Genomic DNA, 25,979 nt, shown 5'->3' on the forward strand with positions numbered 1-25,979 from the left:
TTACATCAAAAGATGTTGCTGTTCTAACAAAGGGTGGTGAACTCAACGAGAATCACCCCATCATGATTTGCATATAGGCCAAGGAAGGAAAAGGGGCGATGACCAAAAATTTTCAAAACTCCATCGAAAAACATTCAATGAGTTTGACCATGCAATGAAAGGCCCATCCACCCAGCTTGTAAACGATTCTGTGATTGGACCCATTGAAATATATAAGGAGTGGTGGCTCTAGTTACAACTACTGGTTGAATCTTTAGGTGCATACTTTTACCCAACAAGGCAGGAAAGAAAATAGATTCAAATTTTTTCTTTTTTAGGAAATTTATATCTACTATAATTTTGTCAAAGTTAGCACTTTCATTTCTCATGCCTTCATTCCCGATTTAATAAACTGTTTCGTGAATTTTTTGGGATGTAAAGTTTCATTTTAGTAATCAAAAATATCCACTAGGTATGTGTGTACTCTTACCCACCTTCCTCCATAATTCATTTTAGGGCACCATTCATATGCTCCCTAATTATTCATTAGCCATGAAAAATTGATCATGAAGTTATTTTAATATACAGCCCCTCTAAAGACAAAGCAAGGATTTTGAGTGAAAACTTGCACAAAATGTTTGTAGGGTTACTTAACATATAACAGGAAAGGAGTGTGATGCATGTTTTGTATTTCTTTCATACAATGAGTGCATCTGATGCAATATTACGTCAAGAATATTAGAGGGGTTTAGCATTAGCCCATTTTCAATTGACGTAATGCTTCGTGTTTGAGATTTTTTTCAAAGTAATTTTCTCTTATTTTTTTTAAACTAAAAAATGTCAGTATAGTTATGATTTTTACATTTGATTGTATATATAAGTAGTTTACAGCTGTATTAATTTTATATCTGAAATTTAAGTAATTTTGAAAAATTGTTTTAAGTCACCAGGCTCCAATAAAATAAATTACATTAACTACAAATAAAAACATCTATCAGTAACCATATACAGTAGAACCTTCTAAAGTGATTGATAAAAACTTGATTTGGTGAGGCATTGCACACTTTTTAACAAGTTTTCCTGTAGAAACCAGACAAGTCTTGGGTTGGTTAATTTAGACAGGCTTCACAGCATATAAAATTGTTAAATTTGGTCACAAATCTGAAGAGCACAATCATAAATGCATCAAGATCAATGTTTCCTTTAATGGTGTGTGTGGCTAAGCGCACATAAAATCACTATACCATAGGTGGATATAGCCATTCTGCACACAGAGGAAACAGGTCCCTACTCAAAATAAAAATTAGACGGAACACTTTTCAATCAGCAAGCTAAAACTTTAGGGGGAAGAGATCATTTTGGAATATAACTGAAAATCTTTATTGGGTTTCTCAAAGTACATATTTTAAAACATTTGAGTATTTATAACTATATATAAATAAGATATAAATCAAAGAAAATATTTTATATACAATGCTAAAAATTCCAAGTAAATAAATAATGAAAGGCTTCTGAAAATATACATAGTTGAATTCATAAATGAAAACAAACCGCAAAATAATCATTTAGTGCAAGCACATACGTCAAACGATGTAAAATCCATTGGAAGTGTATATAAATATATCACACTAGTAACATAAAATATAAATTCATTAATGTATAAGGCCAACTACATAGTAAATATGCAATCATTTCAGTTGAAGTTGGTCAATTTTAAGTCAGTAAAATGTTCCAAATTTGAGATATTGATCATTTATGAAGTTTTGTAATTCCATCATATCCTGTAGAGCTAAAGGAAAGACATTCGAATTATGATGCTGATTCCACTAATAAGAATTTGCTTGAAGAAAAATGCCATGGCTGAAATGTGGAGCACAATGAAAAAGAATTCCCACTCTTATATAATTAAATTAGTGTAAAACTTCTCAGCTTGTGACATAATAAATCCCAGCCATATTCAGTATAAAAACTTAACACTTTTGACGACAATTCATTGTGTGTGTGTGTGTGTGTGTGTGTGCTGTGTAGGACATTCACAAATAACTCATGAGTGATTAGAACAAAATAATACAGCAACAATTTTCAGACATTATCACAACGCGAGTTGAATTGTTATAGCATGTTTGAAATGCTGATACGTATACAAAATAATCAGATGTATAGCTAGCTATAATCGGACCAAAAAAAACCATGAAACTGATTACATAATGTTCAATAAAATTTCAAGTTTTATGAAATAATTCAGGTGAAACATTTAGCGCTGAATTATGCATTGCATGTAAAAAACTAAACATTGAAGACCAAATTGTGACCACTCCTTCAAACTGCACTGGATCAATGCTGCATCTGTCCGAGTCATATGGCCAATCCAATTGTAAGCAACAATATGAGCATAAACACAACTGAATTTTAGTCCTCTTTTGTGGCGAAACATGAAAATGGAAGGTCTTAAAAAGGTTCAACACCTTTCCAAAAAGTGCCTTTTGCTATCCAATCGTAAAGTATCAATAACAAAGATGGGCACTTGTTAATACAGCCATCCTAATAGTGATGTTCTGCAAGAAGTAGCACTGCCACCTCCAAAGGACAGAAGTGTAAGAGTGGAATTTCAACTGCCAAAGGATAACCAACAAAGTATTAAGTCAGTAAAAATTTAGTGAGCACTCAATGTAATCCATAAAAAAATAAAATACTTTGATTTTTTTAACCACAATAGTAATTGGAATTCCAACTTCATAATAATTCATTAAAATAACCAGCACACACAATCTCAAATGTAAATAAAATTTGTTGCAGTTCATTTAGCATATAAAGTATATGTAAAAATTGAAAATGTTTTGCTAAGTATAATTTCAAATGTAGTTGGCCAAATACATAGCAAGTAGAATAAATAAAATATACAAGTACTACAATTTTAAAATTTACACAGAAAACAACAGTAAATATAAAAAGGTAGAGTAGCTTATTCAACAAGCTCACAAACATGAATGTAAATAATTTGATATATATACATTAAAAATAATGAAAATTCATGGTTAAAAACAAATCGTACAAATATGCTAAAATTTTTTTACAATATACTTTTACATCACAATTTTTCAAAGGTTTAAGCAGTCCATGATGATAAATATGAGGAATAATGTTATTATAAACAGGATGATTATGGTAAAAGCTCCAACTGTACCTGAAAAAATAAATGTTTGTACATTAAAAATTTGATAAAATTGCGAAAACTTGAAAACACACATGCCAAATTTGAAAAAAAAAGTGTAGTGAAACAAGAAATAACGAAGAGAACATTTTCTGAAAATATTTAAAAAAATTACTTTCACAATTGTGTTTTATTTTTACACAGTATTTTTTTGTATTCAATGCCCATTATTGCATACTTCTAACTTTTCATAACTCTTTATCACTATAAAGTTACAGAATACATTCTAATGGGCTAGTTAGATTAGAATATACTTTAATTACAGGTCACAATAGCCCTGTTCAAGAAAATCAAAACTTAGATCAGCACAGCTAAAAATGAGATAGTACATTAAACCACATATATAATTGCTAGAATGACTTGAGATTCCATACATGATATTCATAGATATAAGTTCAGAATGACAAAAATTTTCAAAGTTTTCATCTGATATAACTGAAAAGTAAAATCTCATATACGTGAATAAAATAAGAAATTGCATACCTCGGTAGGGAATATAATGTATATTTATATGGTTATCCACCGATATACTGACTAGTGAAGCTTCATGATCTCCTGTTATTCGTTTGGATGATTGACAAGAAGGCAGAAATTCTAAGCCAGTCACAAATATTGAATGAATGTGATCAGCACGATACAGCAACTGTCAAAATTAAACATTTTCTTAATAGAAATTTTATTTCATTGTTAAAAGATGTCAATGAAAATGTTATGCTCTCTTTCAATGCAACAATATGCAGTGATAAAGTAGAAAACACTGTACATTGAAATAAATAATAGATGAAATTTTAGTTATACATCCTGAAGGAAACTACATATTGCATTGCAGAAACAATAAAGCTATGAAGTTTATTTTCAACCAGAGACTTTTTGGATTGGAAAACGTTTATTATTGTGCCTTAATACAATCAAACTTGGTTTATACGAAAAGCAAAATCTAGCATTTAATGCATATTAACTATTACTAGTTAAAACTGACTCAGTTCCATATGAAATTGCATTGAACTATGATTTTTTTTTTTAATTATAGCACATGCTGAAAGATCCTCTTGGTTAATGGTTTATAATTAAAAACATGTACTACATACTTTGCCACTGTAGTTGCTTAAATGGATTTTACCAGATGAATCAGTCTACATACAGGGTACATAGCTAACAGCAAGCATCGTAAATTACTGGCAAACCACTGATCCTAGGAAAATGCATTTACCCCCCCCCCTCCCCCATTTATGCTATTTTTTTTTCCAACCTTTCTCCATTTTTTGAATAGAAACAAGAAATTTCATTTATTTTTTGGCCTCAGGAGAGATAGGGCAGCAACTTCCTAATTGGGTTTTTGAACACAGGGTGTCCATATAAGTTCATTTTTTTTAATTTTACAACCCTTTGCAATATAACGTATCCAAGATCCATATGTTGTTTGGATACTTTTTAAATTGGAAGTATGCCTTTAGGATCAAGGGTTTGCCAGTAAAGTGTGATGCAAGATTTTAGCTATGCATCCAGTGAACTTGCAAACATACCAAAACAAAAACAAAAATTTTGATTAACAAATATTCTTTGTTAAATTTTTAATTAACCCTAGATAACTAAACTTAAATAAGTGTTACTCAGTAACTAATATGGGACAGTAGTCCATTAGATAAATGTTCAGTTATCTAGGGTGAAAAAAAAAAATTAAACATCAGTTAGATTTTCAAATAATTATAATTTTTAAACCTCACATATATGATGTCTCACACATACCTGTAAACTAAATGCAATATAAATTTTCACACTTCCTTCTTGTGTTCCCAATCCGATAAAATTTCCATCATCACTTGAGAAAATAACACTTATTAATACAATTAATAAAAAAAGTTTTAAATACACAAAAATTAAACTAATCATTGATAAGAATCGAAAGATAATTATATTTGTAAACAAGATATAAATTCCAAAATAGACCATACTGGAAATTAAAATGTTTTATCTTTTTTTTAAAAATTCAATGAGTATTTGAATGCAATATACAACTAATAATTTAGAATGATCTCGAAAACAAAAGCTTTTGCATATTAGCACACAGATACCAAATATAAACTAATTCCTCACCTGATGCAAATAGAAGATAACATTTCATAACCTGCGGATACAATTTTCTCTACAACAAAAGTATTTCCATTCCATTTGCTCAAGAATGTGGACAATGGAGGCTTTTTGCGCATACATGGATTTAAAGTAATGTAAAGGGCAACATTTGTTGTACTGCCCTCTACCATTCCAAATCTGAATTTGAAAAAATATATTAACAGCAAAAATAATAAAAATGCAAATACAGGTTCAATAACTCTAAACAGTTACAAAAAGTATACAAATGATGGTATACATGGACTGTTGGATACAAAAAAACCAACAGTCCTGGATAAAGTGGATGGATTTATTCTGAAATTGATTCTAATTTGCCAATATTACTTTAGATGAAGGGGTCCCAGATTCCTGATGCATGGGAGAGTACGGAGGAAGATTAGACACAGAAGTCAGACATTATGAAATGCATACATGATTTTATACATTTTTAAAATAAATTACAATTGCCTGATGAACTGTTAAGATAAAGTAATAAATAGCATGTATATGAAAGTTCAAGAAAACTATAATTACAAACAAAAATATGAAATTACCTGCAGCCTTTAAATGTATATTTTGAATCAGATTTCCCTGTGGGAAGCTCATATTTTAACTCACTAATCAAACTGCCATCTTCTGAATTCCAAACTTTTCCATGACCATCACGTGAAACACTGACTATCTAAAATCATTATAATAATGAGTTTGAAATTTGATCAACTAATCAACTCAAATTGCAATAGAATTGTTTAATATGAACAAATTAGTTACATGCTCATCCATTTAGCAGATATATTTTTCACACTGAACATGCATTGGGGGAAAAAGTTTTTTAAACTGAAATTTTTTCTATAAAATATAGGTCTTTATTAAAAGCCTGAAAAACTTCAAGCATTAGTCGTCTCTTTAACTACAAGATTATAACTGATAAAAATCTGAAGAATGCTTGTACCTGTAAAAGACCAATAAGTCATCTACCTGTAACTAATAGGGCTACTTTCACCACACCACAGTACCACTCCACCACCCTATACCAGTAATTAATACTGCTGGGAAACAGACTAAAATTTTCAACTGGTCAATTGAAAATTTCAACCCTTACAGCAGCAATTTTGAGATGTCTCGTCTAACTTGATCTGCCTTATTTTGGCAATACAGAAATATCTCAGCTTCTTAAAACCCTCTCATTTTAGTATTATACAATGCAGGGGTGGGAAGTGACTAAGTCTATTTTGGAGCAGCAAAATTCAGGATTCGGAGCAGTTTTGGAGCAGCAAATTCGAGATTTGAAGCAGTTTTGGAGCAGCAAAATATGGGATTCGGAGCAGATATTTATAAATGGGAGCAGTGAAATTAACAAGAATATTTTCGTTAACCCTCAACCCTTTTCAAAATAAAACTGCAGCATGTCTTTTGTTTTCGTTTGATTTTTGTTTTTGGTGCTTTAAGCATTTGACACCTTGTTTGAAAGAGCGGCTGTCATAAAATTTTTTGTACCTGTCTATTTAAGATGATTTTTGCTTACTGACGACACTATTTGCTGCCTTGAACAGCCTTCAAATGAGCTAAAAAAATTTTATAAGTTTTTAATTTTTTTATACTCGGAAAGAAATTGTTGTAAAATGGGAGAGAATTTCGGAAGAATCAACTCGATGTTTGGCGATTCAGAACTCATTATCTGGCGAGATTGGCGATCTGACACTCGCTATTTGGCGATTTAACGCTTGTTATTTGGCGATATTGGCGATTTAACGCTCGTTATTTGGCAACATTGGCGATTTAACGCTCGTTATTCGGCAACATTGGCGATTTAACGCTCGTTATTCGGCAACATTGGCGATTTAACGCTCGTTATTCGGCAACATTGGCGATTTAACGCTCGTTATTCGGCAACATTGCCGAATAACGAGCGTTAAATCGCCAAAGTTTCTAAACTAACATTCGTAATTCGGCGGACATGCGCTTTTTACTCCTGGAATGAAAATTTTTTTCACGAAACATCGGGATTTAACACAATGACAATCGACTACAGTAATTTCTGCTGCTTCCAGTGACGACTTTTTTTTTTTTTAACGGAAACACTCGAATTTGCACTTTAAAGTTGAAAGGCATTGCAAACCATCTTCAGTTCCACGATCACGGACAATATCGGGGTTTCGCGATGGAAAGCCCGATCAGGGGCCGATAGTTTAAGTATAGTGGAATAAAACACGCTCTTCTCGTAAAGAAACGTTTCATGGCTAGCAGGAACAAAAATTTTTTGGCGCCCTTTCCGAAATTCCGGGCATACTGAAGCAAAATTCGCTATTTGGCGCAGAAAAATGTGAAAATACGCTATTGGAGCAGGATGGCGCAAGATATTAGTTTTGGCGCAATTGGCGCAGAGTTCCCACCCCTGTACAATGGTATCTAGGCTTGTCAAGTTTTCTTCTCCCCCATCCTGTCAATTAACTACCAGTGGGTGGAGTCAGCTTTTGTTCAAAGTCTGATAACGAAAAAAGGGAGAAAAATGTCATTTTTCCTTTCCCTTCGAGATAGTATACGATTAAGTGTAAAACAAAAATAACAGATTTTTTCCTCTTCCTTGTTTTATTTTGTGTTGGGGGAAGCATTTATCAGCTCGCGCAATTAGAAAATATTCTTCCTTAAAATAGGTGGCAATTTCTCCAAGATTTTCACTGTGGCAGTTATAATGCGGATCAGGAAAACATTAAACCACTTAAAAAAATGAATTAATCAGTTAGCCCTTCATCTCTTCAACTAGTTATAACAAAAATGTTTATTAACCATATTTATAATGTTTTTTGACTAAAATATTATGTGTAGGAACATAATTTAAAAATTCACATCAGTTTTATAAAATATAAATCAGGTTAATTTGCAAACTTTTAAAGGAAAATTTTAAATCAAATTTCAATGGAATTAATCAAGTTAACTAAAATTTTTAAGCACAACCAATTCATTTATTGGCTCAATTAACTGGACCAGCACTCATAGAAAAATGAAATTATTTATAATGGTATATATACACATCGGGTATTTCAGTATTCGATTCATCTCCTTGCTAGGGTACGAGAGTAGACAGTCTCATAGTATGGCTATCGGTCATTCTACTCCTTGCTAGGGCGAAAATTATGATTTACTAATATTCTGACATTTACAGTAACATTATACACAGTATATTTAATGAAATGAGTTCAAAGGTAACATGCTCGCAAGGAGTGCTTCTGCAAAACTTTTCGGTTTGGCAACTTATGAACTAGTACCTAAAAATCTTACATTTCTGATTTTTAAGATCAGTCTTTTATAAATTTTTTTAAAATTGGATAAGTAGGGCTTTAGACGTGGTTCAAGTCCATAGTCACAAGTTCTATAATGCTTTTTTAGCTCATAACCAAGCTGACTCTTGAAAAAAGTTATGCAACATTTTAGTTTTGTTTTGAAAAATGTCATATATAAAATTATATCAATCTATTATACACTAAAAAAAAAAAAAATAAGGAAATTGCTTTACAAATATTTGTATTTAAAAAGAAATTTATTCATCTTAACCTTTTTATGATAAGGGACGTAATATTGCATCCAAACATCAGTGGAAAATAAATGCAATTCATCTATTTCTTATTAACATATTTTTTCCTGATCGCAAAAGGTTATTATAACCTTATGAAACAGTTATGTGTGTTTTCTCCCTCTGTTCTCTCACCACCATTGGGATATCTCAACAAGATAACGATCAACTGATAACGATGGTGGGGCAATTCTCAGCTTTTCCCTTTCTTCCTTTCTTACGGCATTCCCCCTCCCATGCACTCACTTATAATGTAATCCTTCTATTATATACTGCACAGAAGTGAGGAAGAGAACAAAACAAGTTTGTAGCTGAGGGCGAGAATACAAGGTACTGTACCGATACTTTCTTAGACAATTATCTCTGTACTGGTTCCGCCCACCCCAATTTCTTTTCTTTCTTATCCTTTCTCCCCTTTTTTTAATGTGGAACAAGACTACCACATTCATCAGCTATACGTCTAATATAAATCATTCAAATTTATTGCCAGCAGCGTGTACGGGAAGAAGTTATAGAAACGTCATGCCAAAAGATTTCTTATTAACATAAAACATTCAGAAACAGGATAATGGGAAGATGAATTTTGGAATAAAATTCAACTGCCTCTGTGGGAAATGGAAGCCCAGTCCCCTCGCAATCTGGGTAAGTGCATTAACCAACATGCTACAAAAGCAACAATCATTTCCTTTTCTTAAAACATATAAGCTGAACAAGATTACAATGGACAGTCAGACCTAACTCAGTTAACAGCACATGTTCAACATTAGCCACCAGATGCGAACATACATAGAGATTACATATATGATTCGAGTGCCCATGGATGTTTAAAAGCTGGGTATTTTTATTTTTCACAAATTAAACAAAAATACTGAGGCAAACCAATTACTAATATTTTGGAATTAAGAGTGTTGACAAGGTAATGAATACATAAAATACTCATTCTGTCATGAAAACTTACTTTATCTCCTGATGGAGAAAAATCCAGGTCATCAACATCATCCTGATGAGCTTGTATGTCATGCATTTTCTCCATTCCAGGATACTTTAAAAAAATAGGAAAAAATTTTTATATGTAAAGCATTACTTATATTTTCACTGGATAATTAATAGTTATATCTATAAATTTTCATAAAAATCCTTAACACACAAGAAACAATAAAAAAACTATGTATATAAATCAATAGATAAAATCTATTTCTAGACTAGTTTCATTTCAATTGAATTTGAAAATCGTTGAATATAAATAAGCTAGATTGATTTAGCAAAAAAAAAAAAAATACTGGCATGAAAATTAACTTCATACATAACTTTATTTCAACTAAATAACCTTCAATTGAGTTAAAACTTACCTTCCACATTCTAATATGACCATCAGAACCAGCAGTAGCAAGCATTTTGGATATTGTGCAAAATTTTGTCAACTTCTGAAAAGGATCATCACTATAATCTGTTTGAAAAGACTTTAAAGGGGTCACATCCAGGACTAGATCAAAAGGATAATCATAGGTCTTGTCACATTTTTCTTCATTACATGACTGACTTGAAGAATTTTCATTTAACAAGCCAGAAGTTTCGGACTGTGTTTTGTTTGTGGTTCCTCGAGCTCTAAGCTTAACACTAGCTTCAGCCACTAAAAAAGTAATAACAGATAAATGAGGGGGTTAAAGTCAAAGTAGTGTAAATCACATTTCTAACAATTCTCACTCAAGTCCAAAAATGTATCTAGAAGTGCTAAACTATTGAAAAAAAAAACCAAGTCACAGCTTCAATAGTTAGCCACTAAATTGTGAAATCATAAAATAACAGACCCGATATGAAATTCTTTCACTATATTAATTTAGACCATCTTTTATTTCAGTTGCCATTTGTGATAATTTTTATATCGAAATATTAAGATATATTTTTACATCCACTGGTTATTGAAATTTTTATGTTAAAGTAAATAGCCATTTTCTAGAAACCCTAGAAAAGTAAAATTCTCTATAATCTTTCAGAAAATATTCTTGAGAATATTCTCCTGGAAGGGCTACAATAAATAACTCATTAATTCACAAGTTGAAGTTAAGATGTCTAAAAAATATTTGTAAATGGAAGTTTACAAACTAAAAAAAAAAGACAAATTGATAGTAAACTGATTACATTAGTAAACAAAGCTATATCGTTTGATTTTTTCTGCAAGCAAAAAGTGACTACAAAACATTAAGTTAAACACCATTCTCTTCGGACAGGACTGTTCTCAATGGGTTCTCAAATTCAAATTACAACAGTAATTAATTCTTGCATTCTAGATTGATATAATTTTGCAGAATGTCTAAAAAATGCATGATTTGCTGAGTCTTGTGAATATTAGAATCTGCCACAACGACAATCAGTATGGTTATCAAAGCATTTTTTCTGAAATCAACAAAAGCTTTTAAAATCTTCTATTAACTTCATTGAAAATGAAGGAAAAAATAACAGGGGGGTGGGCAAAAACTCTGTAGAAACTTTAAAAATGAATGAAAACCGGAAAAATAACAAATGGTCTGCAGGGAAACATCGCTAGGTCACAGGAATTTTAAGACATAAAAAAAATAACCAACAGCCAATAGGTGGTGCTGGTACAAATACAACGCCACAACAGGCAAAATGCCCAACGAGATGGCTGAGAACGAGCGACTTCAGTGGAAATACGCAAATGAGACGGTTATAAGAACTTGCGCTCTTAATCCACCAGTTCACCGTTGTATACCGTGTATGTGGACCTGCTGCACTCTGCCGTTGCTGGATTTGTGACTCGCCTGCAATGTGTTACGACTTAGAGGCATTATCTTCGTTATTTGCACATCTTTTCTTTGACTTGTGTACATCAGTGCCATCTATTGGCTGTTTTCTGAGTTTAATTTTAAACTTTTAATGACACTAGCAATGCTAACGCTGCAAACAGTTTATTTCAGTTATTTTTCTGGTTTTTATGAATTTTTACAGTTTCTACGGACTTTTTGCCCACCCTGTACTTGAAACTGCATAAAAGAAATAAAAGATGAATCAAACCCACCATGCTTGATATTTTGAATCCTAAATTTTCTATGGTGTGAATTCAAGCAAAGATGAGTATGAATCAGAATTCATTTACTATTTAGAAACTATGGAAGATATGCTATTAGCACAGCTGTGAACTTTGGAGAATGAGAACTCAGGTGGTTTTTCCATGGATCTAAAAATAAATATGAAAGATCTTTGAAAAATGTAGATTTTTTATTAAGTAAAATTGAAAGGATTTTTCCCCTTTGCAAAAGCATGGCATCATACAAGCTATCGCAAACCAGTAGATTAAATTACCTGCCATTACTACTCTCAAATCAAATCACACCAACAAAAAATTGATACTGGGCCCCAAAACAGGACATACAGGCTCAACAGGACACATGGTCAAAAGCAAATACAAGTCATCTTGCCAATTTCAGATGTTAAAAGGCTAAATTGATGCTGGCTGTTTGATGAATTTTGTCGTTTCTCCCCCTCAAAATGATTTTTTCCTGTTATTTGATGCAATGGCAACAATTTACATTACACTTGTGACATCATTTTGGAGATTAATATTTAAGCAACAGTCTTAAATGCTTTAGAAATAATTTTTTTCCACCAAAGGTAATGATTTTTTACAATCATGGTCAAAATTCGGGAGATAAGAATTTTTCAGGAGTTTGAAAGACTTAGAAGCTATCCATTAGAAACAATTCTTTCATAAATTCCTGAATATCAAGAAAAATATAACTTTCTTAGAAAGTCATGCTACAGTCGGGAAAAAAAAAAACTGTCACACAGTTGAAAAGAACATGCATTGAAATAAGTCTGACAAAAAGTTGCCTCTAAAATTGAAACATGTTGCAATAGAGTCATACATAAAGCAGAAAGAAATTTGTTGCCAATAGAAACGAAAGAAGAAATTAAGTAAACCCATATTATTAATCTTTTAAAATGTGGAAATAAAACAGACATAAACTTGGAATTGAACAAATTGCAAAGAAATATGGGCAATACAGAATTTGATTGTTCATTGAATAAAATAATAGTTCTGTATCTTTTTAGAATGGTGATCATGAGAATAACTTTCTCTGTCAATAAACTTTATTTTTTTGCTTTGAACTTGTCACAAAAAATATACATCATTTAAAAAACTTTTATTTAACGATTATTTGAAAGGTTTACAAACTCTTCATAACAAAAACTTTAATGAACCAACTAAAACCTCCCATCATGACCAAGAGAATATTTTCGAATTAAAAGTTGTCATTATGAGGTGGATAGACAGAAAATTGTTTTGTTTTAAATATTTCAGGCAATGAAAACCGAATTGCATTTCATAATAAAAAAATTAGTATTTTTTTGTAATTATTTAAAAGAAAATATATTCAATTGCTCTAATTTTTTGCATACAGAAGAGAGAAAATATTCTTACTACACACACATCAACTCTTACATGCTACTATAGTCTAACCGTGTTATAGCACCCTCCGATGTCGCAACAAACCTGCTTAACAGCAGAAAAATTTTCAGTGAACAAATCTTCCATTTCTAGGCTTTACACATGTTAAACCATGATCTGATACAATGGCAAACTCATTATAGCACCAGAATTCAGCAAAATAAACGATACTGTTAAAATCAGGGTTCGCGACTGCACTTCCAGATGTTTCAATTTTATTTTCCATATATGTGCATATAATCAAGATATTTATATTTTTTATACTTACACAAATATCTTGATAAAAAATTATGGAACTTATATTTGCCACCACAATATTTGCTACATTTACAGAAAGCAGATTTTTAAAAATATGTATGCACTATTTTACATGCACCAAAAACTATACCTGGTTTTGAACTCTCAACAAGGCCATTTGGCATGTTTTCTGGTCTCTGAATTCTATATTTCAGCTTATACAGCTGACATAAGCCTTCCATACCAGCGAACAATATGAAGGAGCTTTTAGCATTGAAAATCGCACAGTTCATAATTGCTAAATCTCCTGTTTCGTAATGAGCCACAGATTTTGCTTTGCAGCCACCCAAATCATCATATTGTAATTCATATATTTCCTGTAAGAAATTTTCCTTTTTTTAAATGTAAAGCCATACAAGTATTGAAATTAATGTTAAATCATCTTTTAATCCTCCAAGTATAATAAACATTAAAATGCATGTTATATATATATGATGGGGGATTTCATGAAAATACAATATTCTATCTAGAGATTAAACCTTAGGCAGAGGATATGTATTCGGGGCTGGACATTTATTTGGTATATAGCAGAAGACTTGCGGTGATATCACGCAATATTACTGAATCTTTTAGAGACAGATGTTTAACCGATGTACGACAGATTTGTTTCAGTCACATCACTGGCTTGCTGTATCTTTCGAAATAATAAAACAAATCATTATCTCATCTGTATTATGCACTAGATAATCCGAAAACCTGATTGATCTGAATGGCTCTTAAAACAAAAAGACTACATTTGTGAGAAAGTTAAAGAAATCAACAGAAAAAAAAAACAATTCTACATTATAACAAGTTACATTTTATGTATGGAAAATGAATACATGATCATACCACATGATGAAAATTACATAGTTTCCTTAAAAAAATTCCCATTTTCATTTGAAGAAGTGACATAACTAACAGACTATGCATTGCTTAGCCATCGTCTCAAAAACATGTCTGCAGGAGTTGCATTATCATGCTGCTCCCCATATGGAAGGGTAGTTTCAAAAGCAACCACAGCTTCTGAACGAGTCTTTGGTGGTGAAGTGTCAGAATTTAGCCCCCTCCCCCAGTGGTTCTCAAACTTTTACTTTCCATGGATCTCTTGCTATGACGTTTATCCATGGTGTGGCAGAATAGTCTAAGAAAGAACCACTCCACAAAGCAATGAATATGCAAATCACATCAATGTTCGCCACTCATCGCGATGCCCTTGAGAAAGGTTGACAATTTCTCTAAGAGAAATGACATACACATTTCACTGATCTAATCCATCGCTTGACAATGAATCATTGCAAGTTAAAACTTTGTAGACTATTTCTGCATTCGCAAAAAATCAGACACCTTTTACATTTACAGGCTAATAACACTTCCACATCTTTTTCCTCTGCTTCCTCGCAACCTCAGGATTTCTTTTAAAAATTAAAAAGGATTTTCATCAGATTCCTTTGTTTCTTAATAATTACCCAATGACAGTCTTGGCCAACTTTTGCAGCATGGTTTCTGTCAAGTTTTACTATACTTCTGCAGGCCAGATGACATTTTCAGATTTTTAATTTTTTGGAAAATGGAAAGGAACACTTATCTACATTGAAATATCAAAGCAGCATTTTCTTGTGCACCTGTTTGATGTTTTTTTAAGGTCCCTTGGCCGAAACAGATAACACTGGAAATAAAAAAATTCACTTCAATTTCCCTGAAATTGTTTGGTCATCGTTAAATGGAATTATCTGGTCTATAATTATTATTTCACCCGGAAGGATACTCTCCAGGGTTGGCAAGCTTTTGCCACAGTGGAAAAATCTATGGTAAAAACCGACCTGGCACAAATAGTTTTTGCCACATTTTTGCACCTGGCAAAAATTCATAGAATTAAAAAATTGGATTTATCTGTCTTGAATTCTATAAATGAATAATCATAAAACCTTACACTTATCAATTTTTTATAACAAATCATGATACATATTTTAGCCTATTTGGATAAAGCAAATATTTTTGCCACCTGGTGAAAATTCATTGAATTAAAAAATTATTTATTTATAGAATTTAAAACATAAGTCTTTTTACTTATGAATTTTTTTTATAACAAATGTGGATGATGTCTATTTTATTTGGATATGTTTTCATATTTTTGGTTGTTGAATATTCATTTTCCAGGGCCCCCACTCAAAAAATGAGGAAAATTATGAAAAGCAGGACCAAAAAGTAAGATTGGGGATTGTACTCTCCTTAAACAATCATAGCATAAGAAAAAAAAAAATTCCTAAAAAATTTATAAAATTTTTCCTCACAGCACTATTTCAGTATCCTATAAGACTGAATCAAGTCAAAGCAAAATGACAGAAATGACTTGGTAACAAAAAAAAATTTTGACCAAAACAGTGCACTAGCAACCACAGATAATTTTGTTCTCGAAATATAAATATCTTTTTTTTTTAATGTCTTCCACAGTCCAATCTGTCAAATCTTCAACAATACACAGCAAATTATGAAGGCATGTAAGATATTTAAGCTCCTTTATGAAGCTCCTTCAAGACTTTCAAAAGCATAGTGCAACATGTGTAAATTACAAGCTCTGTTGTTTATTTACATCGGAGGTCAACATGAAGTCAAAGTGAACCGGATGGGTTTTACTACGCTGCCATCCCTTTTAAAGGGATTTGTTTACATTTTACTGTTCAATACCGGTGTAATCGTTTTTGAAAAATGAAGCAATTTCATTTCTAGTTCTTTGCCGAGTATTGTATACATTGTTTACGCCTCTCCATGGTCTAAAAATACAAATGAAATGCTACTGGGTAGCATCAGAATAACCAAACCTAAAATAGGCCTATGCATCCAACTGCTTTGTAATGCAAACTGTTGTTTCAATTGTGCACAAAATGTGAACCATAATTTTGAATGATAAAATGTTTGTTACTGTCCAAGACCATGAAGTAGAAAATACAAAATTATTTTTTCCATCCAGACAGAATTTTTTAATGACTGCTGCTCTACTTGTTGAATCACCAAACTAAGCAAATGAAAAATTAATAAACCAAATAAGTCACATACGCGCGCACCCCCCCCCCCCAAATCACCTTGAAAAGAATACAATTTCTACTTTAGCAGAATCATTAATTGTAATCTACAACATTTGTACTATTTGGCAATATATCGATGATTCTCAGCTCAACTGAAACCAATTACACAAATTTTATAGATAGGATTTGGTAGAAAAGACAAACTACAAAGTAGGACATTTTACCAAAAAGTAGGATGGGTGGGCGCCCCGATTTTTATACCATGTAATTTCACAAGTTTCAGATGTTTTTCAAGTTTTTATATTGAAAAGAATATTTTGTAATTGAAAAACTAAGATTGGTATGTCCTGAGTAAAAAGAATAATTTTCACCAATTTTTTCCTGGTTCCCCCCCCCCCCCTTTTTACCACTGTCCTGGTAAAAATCCAACCCTGATACTATCATTACAGTTTTAAAAAAGCCATGTTTAAAAGACAAACCCCGGTAATCCGATCCAAACTTTTTGATAATTTGAAAGGTTCTGGACCCAATCAGTTCGGATTAGTGGGGGTTCTAGTATAATTAACGTGATGTGATTTTGCTTTTACATATTTCTTCCTTGTTGGCTCGCTAATCTGCCATCCCCACACAATAAGCGCATCTCATGACCCTTTACAATATAAGTAATTAAAACTGAATCAATTGAAAGAATGTGTCCCTTGCATTCTTTCTTAAATTTCAGGTATTTGACACCCTATAGTGTATTAGCAGCATCTCTGCACACCACAAACTGAAATTGCTGCCAATGCATAGGTATTCTGTGCCTTAACACACCATGCAGCAAGAGTAGTTGCGGCAAAATCTGGCACAATCACTGCAACTCTTACATTCCTGCAACTGTCGTGAAGACTTTGCTGTGGCCAAAGTGACTCTCGAGGGATGACTGGAAGCTAAATATCAGCTTTGCATATAAGTGAAAAACAAAAGCAAAATTAATTTTTAATCATCCACAAAAAAAAAAAACAATGTAAGAAAGGGAAAAAAAATCGAAGATAAAAGTGAAAGAGGTATCACAACCAGGATTCAAACTTTCATACTGCCAGTATTATACTCTACCAACTGAGATAACAGTGGATGCTAGTTGGAAGTCCTAACTTGATTTATCAATTCTTGATCGTTTACTTGTCACTACTGTGCATGCGTTCTCAGAATAGACAGAGGAGTGACGTCACTTTTCTGTTCCAATGTACACCAAATAAACATCCAGCTCTGTGTACATATCCACAGCATAAAAACTTTAATACACATAAAAAAATTCAAAAAGCATGATAAATGCATACATCAATAGAACTATGAATTGGTGATAAATACCGAGACATTTCAAAGTAATTGTTTTTCTAATTATGCTGCATTCAGTAACGATATCTGCCACTAGCAGATTAATCTTTAAGTCCTATTCTGAGCCATACACAATGCATATACATACAGTGGCATCTTAATGTGGGCATAAGGTCAAACAAGAGCAATCCACCAAATTAAAAAAATTAATACTCGTATACACCCCACTAAAAAATACTTGTTCACAGAACTCATAAAAATAACCCTGAATATGTATTTTACATATATTTTAGATCACAAGCGACTGCATTATATTGATGTTACAAGATGTCTATCGGTTTACTGTGGAGAATCTGTCAAAAGCTGGCTTGCATTTGCATCAAAAGATTAGAAACAAAAGTTCCATGATTGAAAACTATCTTTTCATACGGGAAGAAAGAATATTAAGTATGCTACAATGAAAAATGGACTTACGACAATATAAAAAACTCACTATAACATTCCTAATGCCTGTTTTGGAACTTCCTCCTCCACCAGCCAACAATACATGTCTTTCAGTCAAACAATGCACGGTGTAAGGTGGAAAATTGACTCTTGCTAATAACTGGGATTTCCTATGTAGAGGCATTATGCTAATATCAGCTCACAGGCATCTGAAAAACAAATTGATACACATGTCAACAAATGTTCAGAACATGTGGTTAACAAATATTTTTATACATACTGGGTCTTTCTTTTAAGTTTGTCACTGGAAAAATTGAGTTTTTGGGAACACATCTTATATACACAGTGTTCTTTGAGGCAGGTATGGAGAGAGCCAGTGCCAATAATACAAAAAGCAGCCAATTTCTGGACCAAGGGCACACGCCCCATTTCCCCCAAGAAAAACTCTGCATACATAAACAAAGCAAACACAGGATGGAAACTCTGGGAGATTACAGGACTCTGGAAACATCTTGATGCACATATCAACATGATCATGTATTCTAAACATTATCTAACGCAAATGTTTAGTAATTTTATACATACATAAACATACAGGATATAACTAATAGAGAGCATAACACGCCTCTGCCTTCATATACACCAAATGCTATCAGTTTTTGTCACAGATGAACCAATATGGCAGCACACCATACACATCATGTTCGATTAATGACAAAGTATTTGATAAAAGTCATCACAACCTCTAACTTTTTGAAGACCTCAAATAGCAATAAAAATTGATGAAAACTTTAATATTCTCTTTAACACATGGAATAAGAATATTTAGTTTATTTTATTACAAAGACGAAAAAGATTATTCATTTTTAATATTCCCATATGAAATTGATCACTTCTACGAAATTCTCACGCAATATTTACACCAGGAACCATATATAGAGTATATAATTATTTTTATTTTTTTTCCCCTGTATCTTACCTATGGTTGACAGAATAATTATTCAGGTTCTCGTTTTAAGGTTCCTTCGTAAACGAACCGCATGTCCAACAATTAATTTTCAAAATTTAACACTATAACAAGAATATAAAACGTGACAATCAATGACAAGGCAGTTTTACGCACTGAACACATTAATAGTCACGAAGAACACGTTGCACTAAATTCGCCGACAGGTTTTTCGCTAAAGATTTAGTGAACGACTGTTTTTGATCAAATCGCCTATATCTAACCCATGCAAATTAGGATACGTTCATACAAACGCGCGTAAGCACTGAATCCAATATGATGACGAATCATATCAGATGTTTGACTTCACCGCACAGTTTCTTTCGAATTGAAAAGATTGTACGATTGTTGTCAGAAAAGTACGTATCCCCACCCCTAAATAAAATATCTTAACTAAAAATTAAAAACTTTCCATTATTATCCTACATAAAATTCACTTTCAAATTTTTTCATCAAGTTTATTTTATAATATAATTTTGCAGTCATTAAATAATCATTATTTTTAATTGTTAATTCAAAATGACTATGATAATAGAGTCACAATTAGTGAGATTGAATAAAACAGTAAAAAGATTGCTATGAATGTGAATTTTTGAGTTATATGGTTGTATTTTTATTAAAAATTGGATTATCAGTTTCAAAAGAGCCTATTTTTTAATGAAACTTTTTATCACGTGGCATTTTTACTTTTACAGCTAAAGGTTTCAGTATTCTGACCATATTTGCTCGAGAAAAATACGGGAAATTGGGCTTTAAAATACGGGAAATACCGGACACGGCCAATTATTGCCAAAAATGATGCCAAAAAGAAGCAGAGTTGCCAACTCATGCTGAAATCACAGAAAAGTCGCTACAATAGGAAGCTAATTTCGCAAATGCACCGCTTTCCGCGATTACACGATTTCAACCAATCACGTCTGTTCTTGGTTTACAATAATTTTGGTTAACGATAATTCCCACTACCTTAATATCGTACGATGTGTTGTGTTTTGGTCATAAGGTGGTTTCGTTATGTAATTGCTGGAATGTATTGTGAAAGATTAACACACTCTGTATGCCAAACAAAATTGTTCATTTTAATTCGCGTAAGGGAAGGATTAAAATTCCGTGCTGAATGGTACCGAGTGATGGTGATAATAAATTTCGTTTCCACTTAAACTATATGCTTTTGGTGATGAAAAGTTGTAGGACCTCTTCTGTCAGCCAAATTAGTGTAGGGGCTCGCGTACCGGACTGCGAACCTGAAGACCAAAGGTTCGAATCCAGCTCGCGGAAGTTATCCATTTTTTTTTAACTCCCCGTCAGAAAATGATTCAAACATTTTAATTTTTTTTTGCTGATGCAATACATTTTACAATATATTTTGCGGACTCTTAAAATACAAGTACTGTAAATCAGTTAAATATTATAACAAAAGCATTCAGAAGAAATTAAGACCAATAATGTTATAAAAAACATAGTTGTCTTTTAGTGTCTTTTCTTTTCCTAAATTCCGATTTTTAAATATTTTATAGCTGTTTACGACTAATTAACGTGCATAATATATACATTTTTTTTTATACAATAATTTTTCTGTTTATTTTTAGTCGATTTGCTATCGGAAAATGCATTGATAAATTGGAGAAATATTTTACTAGAATTTGGAAAGATTTTCGTGATCCGTTTGAATATTTCAGTTTGTACCGAATTTATAATGTATTTATATTTTGCCGAATCTCAAAACTTTGGTATATAATAAATCGATTAAATATTATAACAAAAAATATGTAGAAAAAATTATCAAGACCAATAATAATGCTCTAAAAAATGTAATTCCTTTTAGCATATCTTTACTCTTCTGAAGTTCTGATATTTAAATAGATGTTTAAATATTTCATAGTTGTTTGCGATTATTAACATGCACGATATATTATTTCATACTATAATTTATCGGTTTATTTTTAGACGATTTACTATCGAAAAATGCATTGATAAATTGCAGAAATATTTTACTAAAATTTACAAGGATTTTCTATCACATTTTCCGAAATTTGAAGTCGTTATCCTCCTCCTTTAACTGTTTGAATATTTAAGTTTGCTTTCAATACATAAATTTGTTGGTTTAAAAAATAAAATCGTTTTTATAACATTGAAAATAGCACGATTGCACATTTGAAATGCCTCGCGGAACACCAGTGGAAATGTCTACCTTGTTTGCACCACTGTTCCGCGATCAGATACGAAAATGAACACTTTTACCCTGAGGCAAGAGAAAGATGCCTGTGTGGAAAGAAACGAAAGAAAAAGAGGATGTGGACTCTTTACAAAATACAAATACAAATACAACGCCACAACAGGCAAAATACCCAACGTGGTGGCTGATAAAAAGATGCCCATAAAAATATGGATGTCATATATTTAAAAAAAAAACAGCAACCCAATTAAAAATGCAATTAACACAAATTATAAACAATATATACACATGATAAAATATTATACAATGCCCATAAAGAATACTTATGGTTGTCTTATTCTAAGAATGGATAGCTTCCCGATTTACCCCAATATGTTTATCGTATTTTTAAACGTGTCAATTGTGTTACAATTTGCTACCTCCGGGGGTAAGCTGTTCCATTTATAAACAACCCTATTAGAGAAAAATTCCCTGCGACACCATAACCTTGCATTGTCCCTCACCAATCGAAACTGGTGACCCCTTGTAAAAGCAGTCGATTGGCGGTGTACTAAAAGTTCATGGTCCATCCTATCCATCCCATTGAAAATTTTGAACACTTCGATCATATCTCCTCGACACCTGCGTTCATCCAATGTAAACATATTCAAAAAATGAAGTCTCTTTTCATAACTCAAGCCCTGTGTGCCAATAAGGACACGCGTAGCTCTTCTCTGCACCCCTTCAACCAATTCTATGTCCCTCTGTAGGTATGGTCTCCAAAACCTAACAGCATACTCCAGCCCAGGACGAACTAATCCTCGAAAAAGCGGAAGAATGACTTTAGGAGAACGCGAAGAGACCTTTTTGAAAATGAGACCAAGCATTCTATTCGATTTTTTGACCACCGCTGAACAATGTTCAGAAAACCTAAGCCGCTCGTCAATGAGAATTCCCAAATCGGTGACCCTAGTTGCATCCGGGATAGTGACACCATTCAACTCGTAAGAGAACCGTCCGTGGATTGTTCGAACCAAAATGAGCGACCATGCACTTATCAACGCTAAACGTCATGCTCCATTCATTTGCCCATGCTGCAATCCTGTTTAAGTTGGTCGGGAGTAACTCCCTATCATTTTGATTCCCGATTACCCCCATTAGCTTCACATCATCTGCGAATTTGCTAGTAATCCCATCGATACCCTGATCGAGTTTATCGATAAAACGTGAAAATAGTATGGGGCCAAGTACACTTCCTTGAGGAACTCCACTTGTGACGTCTGTCCAACCAGAGAATTCCCCGTTCACCATAACTCGCTGCGACCTATCTCTTAACCACGATTCTATCCAATTCAGCAAGTTGCCCCCAATTCCAATCTCGTGTAAACGCTTCAACAGTTTGCCATGTTGGACCCGATCGAATGCCTTCTGGAAATCAAGGTAAACAACGTCTACATTTTTTCCACACAGCCAATCACGTTGCTTCAGCCTCTACAATAATTTGCGTAACTCTACGATATCTTCATTTTCGTATCTGATCGCGGAACAGTGGTGCGAACAAGGTAGACATTTCCACTGGTATTCCGCGAGGCATTTCAAATGTGCAATCGTGCTATTTTCAATGTTATAAAAACGATTTTATTTTTTAAACCAACAAATTTATGTATTGAAAGCAAACTTAAATATTCAAACAGTTAAAGGAGGAGGATAACGACTTCAAATTTCGGAAAATGTGATAGAAAATCCTTGTAAATTTTAGTAAAATATTTCTGCAATTTATCAATGCATTTTTCGATAGTAAATCGTCTAAAAATAAACCGATAAATTATAGTATGAAATAATATATCGTGCATGTTAATAATCGCAAACAACTATGAAATATTTAAACATCTATTTAAATATCAGAACTTTAGAAGAGTAAAGATATGCTAAAAGGAATTACATTTTTTAGAGCATTATTATTGGTCTTGATAATTTTTTCTACATATTTTTAGTTATAATATTTAATCGATTTATTATATACCAAAGTTTTGAGATTCGGCAAAATATAAATACATTATAAATTCGGTACAAACTGAAATATTCAAACGGATCACGAAAATCTTTCCAAATTCTAGTAAAATATTTCTCCAATTTATCAATGCATTTTCCGATAGCAAATCGACTAAAAATAAACAGAAAAATTATTGTATAAAAAAAATGTATATATTATGCACGTTAATTAGTCGTAAACAGCTATAAAATATTTAAAAATCGGAATTTAGGAAAAGAAAAGACACTAAAAGACAACTATGTTTTTTATAACATTATTGGTCTTAATTTCTTCTGAATGCTTTTGTTATAATATTTAACTGATTTACAGTACTTGTATTTTAAGAGTCCGCAAAATATATTGTAAAATGTATTGCATCAGCAAAAAAAAATTAAAATGTTTGAATCATTTTCTGACGGGGAGTTAAAAAAAAATGGATAACTTCCGCGAGCTGGATTCGAACCTTTGGTCTTCAGGTTCGCAGTCCGGTACGCGAGCCCCTACACTAATTTGGCTGACAGAAGAGGTCCTACAACTTTTCATCACCAAAAGCATATAGTTTAAGTGGAAACGAAATTTATTATCACCATCACTCGGTACCATTCAGCACGGAATTTTAATCCTTCCCCTACGCGAATTAAAATGAACAATTTTGTTTGGCATACAGAGTGTGTTAATCTTTCACAATACATTCCAGCAATTACATAACGAAGCCACCTTGTGACCGAAAGCACAACAAATCGTACGATATTAAGGTAGTGGGAATTATCGTAAACCAAGAAGCGACGTGATTGGCTGAAATCGCGGAATAGCGGTGCATTTGCGTAATTAGCTTCCGGGTTCTGTCAGTCCTGCCCTCGGGGGGGAGGGTCATGAACACCGTTATAAAATTATGATTTTTAAAGCTGTAGGGGCAGCAAAATCATGTTCAGCGGAAAAAACTTTAGTTACGGCCCTGTAGTAATTGCAAAGATTAAAAAAGAAATGATTGTAGAAAGGTGTATCGAGTGCTGTTGTAGCGAGGTACCTAAACTACTTAAAGGAAAACTACAAACCCCGCCAGAAATTTTTACTTATATTGTAACAGCATATAAACACACTTGGGCTGTGCCACCTGTGTGGCCGCGCGGGTCACTGCTATAGAGAAATGTACTAGATCAGGAGTAAAGAGAAAAAATAATTGCAGAAAAGTTTAAAAAAAAAAAGTGTTTCATCTGTAAAAAACAAACTATTTTGGATTAATGACTTGGAGAAAACTAATTTTTGATGCATTTTATCAAGCGAATAACCAAGCCATCGTTCAGTGTTCCACAACAAATCCGTCAACGTAAATCATTTTATCTATTACTTGCTCACGATGAGAAATTGGATTGAATGTGAAAATCGAGACTTTCAGCGATTCTATAGCGATTTTTTTTTCGGATTCTTCTCACCTGCTATACCTAGTAATTTTCCAGAAGTGGCTCCTTCCCAAAATCGTTGAAAAAAAAGGATGTATACACAAATTCTTATTTCAATGCTAACAACCAATTTTCAGTTGAATGTCCGAAAAAAGGTAAAAGAATCTCTCTCTCTCTCTTGTTATTTCCTTCTCTTTTCTCAATCTCATTATTCATCTAGTACCGATATCTAAAATGTTTTGTAACATATGAAAAACAATTCATGTATAAAAACAAATTAGAATGCAAAATCTAAAGGCTCAAAAATCTTAGATGGCAGCCCCAGTGGTTCGTTCTCTGATAAGGTCACGTGTTTTCCTGCCATTAAATGAATTATATCTGAATGTCCCTAGGTTTAGGCTGATTACAGCTAGTGTTGTTAACATTCTACCACTTATACCAGGGCGGACTGAAATGGCACTGATTTTCCTAAGGATAATAACAGGGCCGCAACTAGGAAGAAGCGGGGGGGAGGGTCTGTTTCATCGGGCACTGGATCAACAAGGGCGCTATGTGTACTCTTTATTCATTCAAAATTATGTGGGGTCGGGGAACTTTAAAATGGATACTTGACCCGAACGATCAACTCAGTTTTTGTTTCTAGTTGCTGCCCTGGATAAAAAATATCTCTTTCATATTTCTGATAAAAGAAGTAACATCATAACTTATCGATTTGAATATTCAAATATTGAAATTACAATCTTTGGTTTCATTCTTCAGATGGGGCTGATGCCTGGGCGTCGGACACTAGCCGTTAATTCTCAAAAGACACAGTGATACGATTGGCTGGTGATGATGCAACGAAAATGAATGGGTGGCTGGTTTGGCGCTTTGGTTGGCGCCAACATATTACTTGGCTACGTTTAACGATATATTTACTTAATTTTACATAGGACACACAATCGCAATTGTTGTAGTGGTTAACGTAATAGACTTTAGCATAATTGAT

The 25,979-nt window shown here is 32.8% G+C and overlaps 1 protein-coding gene across 1 annotated transcript; it reads right to left on the reverse strand.

The window, feature by feature from the left end:
• Positions 1 to 1,335: 1,335 nt before the first annotated feature.
• LOC149085029 (guanine nucleotide-exchange factor SEC12) lies at positions 1,336 to 19,746 on the reverse strand. Its single transcript, XM_089232790.1, has 10 exons — positions 19,381 to 19,746; positions 18,451 to 18,610; positions 13,727 to 13,952; positions 10,220 to 10,500; positions 9,829 to 9,912; positions 5,854 to 5,981; positions 5,285 to 5,458; positions 4,937 to 5,009; positions 3,674 to 3,833; positions 1,336 to 3,163 (listed from the first exon to the last, which is right to left on the reverse strand). The coding sequence occupies exons 2-10, from the start codon at positions 18,583 to 18,585 to the stop codon at positions 3,078 to 3,080; spliced, it is 1,347 nt and encodes a 448-aa protein (XP_089088916.1). The 5' UTR covers positions 18,586 to 18,610; positions 19,381 to 19,746; the 3' UTR covers positions 1,336 to 3,077.
• Positions 19,747 to 25,979: the final 6,233 nt, after the last annotated feature.

Source organism: Pholcus phalangioides, unplaced genomic scaffold (assembly GCF_987345545.1).
Source record: "Pholcus phalangioides strain wild (caught in Gottingen) unplaced genomic scaffold, Ppha-v1.0 ptg000007l_1, whole genome shotgun sequence".
Taxonomy (NCBI): Eukaryota; Metazoa; Arthropoda; class Arachnida; order Araneae; family Pholcidae; genus Pholcus; species Pholcus phalangioides.

Coding starts and splice junctions, on each gene's coding strand:
- LOC149085029 (XM_089232790.1), bottom strand. CDS start 18,585: ATGCCTCTACATAGGAAATCCCAGTTATTAGCAAGAGTCAATTTTCCA. Junction 13,953..18,450: donor CAGGCATTAGGAATGTTATA/GTGAGTTTTTTA, acceptor AATTTCTTACAG/GAAATATATGAATTACAATA. Junction 3,834..4,936: donor ATATTGCATTTAGTTTACAG/GTATGTGTGAGA, acceptor TAATTTTGACAG/TTGCTGTATCGTGCTGATCA.